The sequence below is a fragment of the Plasmodium knowlesi genome, assembly GCF_000006355.2.
Source record: "Plasmodium knowlesi strain H genome assembly, chromosome: 11".
Lineage (NCBI taxonomy): Eukaryota > Apicomplexa > Aconoidasida > Haemosporida > Plasmodiidae > Plasmodium > Plasmodium knowlesi.
In genome coordinates, this window is record NC_011912.2 from 757,670 (window position 1) to 761,670 (window position 4,001).

Consider the following 4,001-nt stretch of genomic DNA (forward strand, 5'->3'; position numbering starts at 1 on the left):
GTTAGTATGTTGGTTGTGTTAGTATGTTGTGTTGGTTGTGTTAGTATGTTCGTTGTGTTAGTATGTTGGTTGGTGGTAGGTTATGTACTATCCCGTCCCGGTCTGCGAGGAGTTCTTCCTCTCCCCCCCTAAACTAGCTAAAGCTAACCCCTGAACCCTACTCCTAAACCCTGGAATCTTATTCCTATACCCTGAAACCTTCTTCCTATACCCTTAAAACCTTTACTCCAATACCCTGAAACCTTACTCTTATACCCTGAAACCTTACTCCTATACCCTAAAACCTTACTACTACACCCTCAAAGCCTTACTCCCATACCCTTACAACCTTCATTCTAATACCCCAACAACATCATTCCAACACCCCAAACAACATCATTCCAACACCCCAGCAACATCATTCCAACACCACAACAACATCATTCCAACACCACAACAACATCATTCCAACAACCTACAACCTTCATTCCAACACCTCTACAACATCATTCCAACACCACAACAACATCATCCCAACACCCCAACAACATCATCCCAACACCCCAACAACATCATTCCAGCACCCCAAACAACATCATTGCAACACCCCAACAACATCATTCCAGCACCCCAAACAACATCATTCCAACATCCCAACAACATCATTCCAACACCACAACAACGTTCATTCCAACACCCCTACAACCTCCATTCCAACACCCCAAGCAACATCATTCCAACACCCCAAACAACCTTATATCTATACCCTGCAACATTACTCCTATACGCTAACAACCTCATTGCAATACCCCTACAGCCTTATTATAACACCCTTACAACCTTATTCTAACACCCCTGCAACCTTATTCTAACACCCCTACAACCTTTCTCCTAAACCCGGAATCTGAATTTCTTTCTCTATTTTGTTTTTTTTATTTCACTTTATTCCTTTTCATCCAATTTTCATTATACATATATACATAAATACATATATATACATATATATATATACATATACATGTATACATATATATATATATATACATATACATGTATACATATATATATATATATATACATATACATATATACATATACTTATATACTTATACATATAGACTTATACATATATACATATACATATATATACATATATACATATACATATACATATATATGCATATATACATATATACATATATATACATACATATATACATATATATACATATGTATATGCATATATATATGTATATATATATATGTATATGTATATATGTAGTTGTCCATCCTTACCCAAGATGTTGTTTTTCCATTTTTTTTATTTAACGATTTTTTGCCGTATTGTTTTACTGCACATTGCATTCTACTACAGAAAGTGTTCATTTCATTTATGGTGGATAAGGTTTTATTCACTTGGGAGATGGATTTGGATTGGTCGGTGGATTCGAGGAGTCTTTCCTCTCCCCCCCTAAAGTAACTAAAGCTAACCCCGGAACCTTACTCCTAAACCCTGAAACCTAAGTCCTAAACCGTGGAACCTTATTCCAGCACCCTTACAACCTTACTCTTATACCCTTACAACTTTATTATAATACCCTTACAACCTTATTCTAACACCCTTACCACCTTATTCTAACACCCTTAACACCTTATTCCAATAACCCTACCACCTTATACTAACACCTTTACCACCTTATTCTAACACCCCCAACAACATTATTCCAACACCCCAACAACCTTCATTCCAACACCACAACAACCTTCCTCCTAAAGTCAGAATTCGAATTTCCTTTCTCTATTTTGTTTTTTTATTTCACTTTCTTCTTTTTCATCCAATTTTCATTATATATATATACATATATACGACTATATATGTATATTTATACAACTATATATGTATATTTATACGACTATATATGTACATATATACATATATATATATATATATATATATATATACACATATATACACATATATACACATATATACATATATACATATATATACATATATATACATATTTACATATATGTACATATATATACATATTTACATATATATATATATACATATGTATGTGTATGTATATGCATTTGTCCATCCTTACCCATGATGGTGTTCCAGTTTTGCCTTTGGTCGAGTTCCATTTCTTTGCTGCGCATTGGAGTTCAGAACAGAAGGTGCCCATTTCATTTATTTCCTTTAATGTTCCTTCCATTTTGGAATCTTGTTTGAGCAAGTCGTCCATTTTTTTGGGGACGTCTTTATTGTCGTCGTTAGAAGGGCAACTTCCAGCTGGTGGTGATGTATCAATCAAAGTGTTGGAAACACTTAGTTCGCAATCATTAAAATTTGGATGTCTTTCACACTTAAAACAATTATTATCCCCACTCTTACACGAATTATTATACTGTTGATTCCATTTATCAAACATATCTTTTATTCTGTCCTCATCAATGGGACAATTCTTTTCAGTCAATTCGATTATTTTATCAGCGTACATGTTAAGAGCAATACAAGCAACTGCTCTATCGAGCAGTTGCTTGTCTTGACTATTAGACTGCTTGGCAGTAGTACCCGCAGCACCAATTTTTTTAATGTAGTCTAAACCGGCTATGATATGATTACAAGCTTTTCTTTCAACACTATGTTCATTACCATCACCAAAGTGTTGACATATTGTTTTATTAGGGCTGTTCTTTCCTTTATCCTCGATGTCGTTGAACATGTTCTGCAATATTGATTTAACGCCATCCTTCCCCCAGAAGTCACACTGTGAAAAAAAAAAAGAAGTTATATATATATATATATATATATATATATGCATATGCATACGCATATGCATATATACATATACATATGTATACATATACATGTGCACATTCATATATACATGCATACGTATACATATACGTATGTACATATGTCTATATATGTGTATACATATACATATACGTATATATGTATATGTGTATATGTGTATACGTGTATATGTGTTTATACATATGTACATACATATGTCTATATATGTATATGCACACACATATATATGTATATATATGTATATATACATATATAGTAATACTTACCCAAGTCTTGTTAGCAGTACCAGTACCACCGCTCCCTGTTAGCTTGTTTTGGTTTTCGAACCATTTGGGGGCAGCACATTTGAGTTGGTCACATAAAGATGGGGTTAGGTTTATGTTGTCCTTGGTGGTGGTAGATGAGGTTTTGATAATTTCGGGTTGTACTGACGTTAATTTCTCTTCTATCTTCTCTGTTTGGGTGCCGCTTGTCGTAATTGTACAGTCATCAAATTTTTCATTCCATTCACATTCAATGCACGAACTGCCGTTCGTGCATGAAGATTTATTACTGTCCTTAAACGCCTTAAATGCCTTTTGTATTCCAGAATCGATAACACACTTAGAGTCTTCTTTCATTTTCTTTGCATAAGCGTGAAGTAATAAACAACCCACTGTTTGTCTTAACAGTGGGTTGTCCTTCAGGCTGATGGTTCCTGACGACGACGACGTCGCCGTCGCCCCATTCGTCTTGTACAGTTCCTTTAGACCGGCATACAAATAATTGCATGCCTTCTTTTCAGGGTTGGTGGCATCTCTGCCAATGGCAGTGGAACCGGTGGTGCCCTCTTCCATTCGATCACATCCATTTCCCTTGTCATCAGTAACCCCATTTGTCTTCATTCCTTCTGCTAATTCATCCCACAGATCTTTAACCTCTTTCTCCCAAAATGTGCTCTACAAAGTGGAATATATATATATATATATATGCATATGCATAAGTGCATATGCATATGTACATATACATATGTATATGTATAAGTGTACATTCTTTTTCTTTATCTTTTTCTTTTTTCTCTTTCGTGTTGGTCTGTGTAGTATCCGGTTAGTGTGTAGTATCCGGTTAGTGTGTAGTATCCGGTTAGTGTGTAGTATCCGGTTAGTGTGTAGTATCCGGTTAGTGTGTAGTATCCGGTTAGTGTGTAGTATCCGGT

General features: G+C 35.0%; 1 protein-coding gene across 1 annotated transcript in view; it reads right to left on the reverse strand.

Annotated features, from left to right (window-relative positions):
• Positions 1 to 2,090: 2,090 nt before the first annotated feature.
• Positions 2,091 to 4,001, reverse strand: part of PKNH_1116500 (SICAvar, type I (fragment)) — a gene marked incomplete at both ends in the record, with an annotated part of 16,009 nt that continues 14,098 nt past the window's right edge. The window contains 2 exons of the mRNA XM_039114130.1: positions 2,091 to 2,756; positions 3,073 to 3,744. Coding sequence (XP_038969750.1) covers positions 2,091 to 2,756; positions 3,073 to 3,744 — 1,338 coding nt within the window. The remainder of the gene's footprint in view (positions 2,757 to 3,072; positions 3,745 to 4,001) is intronic.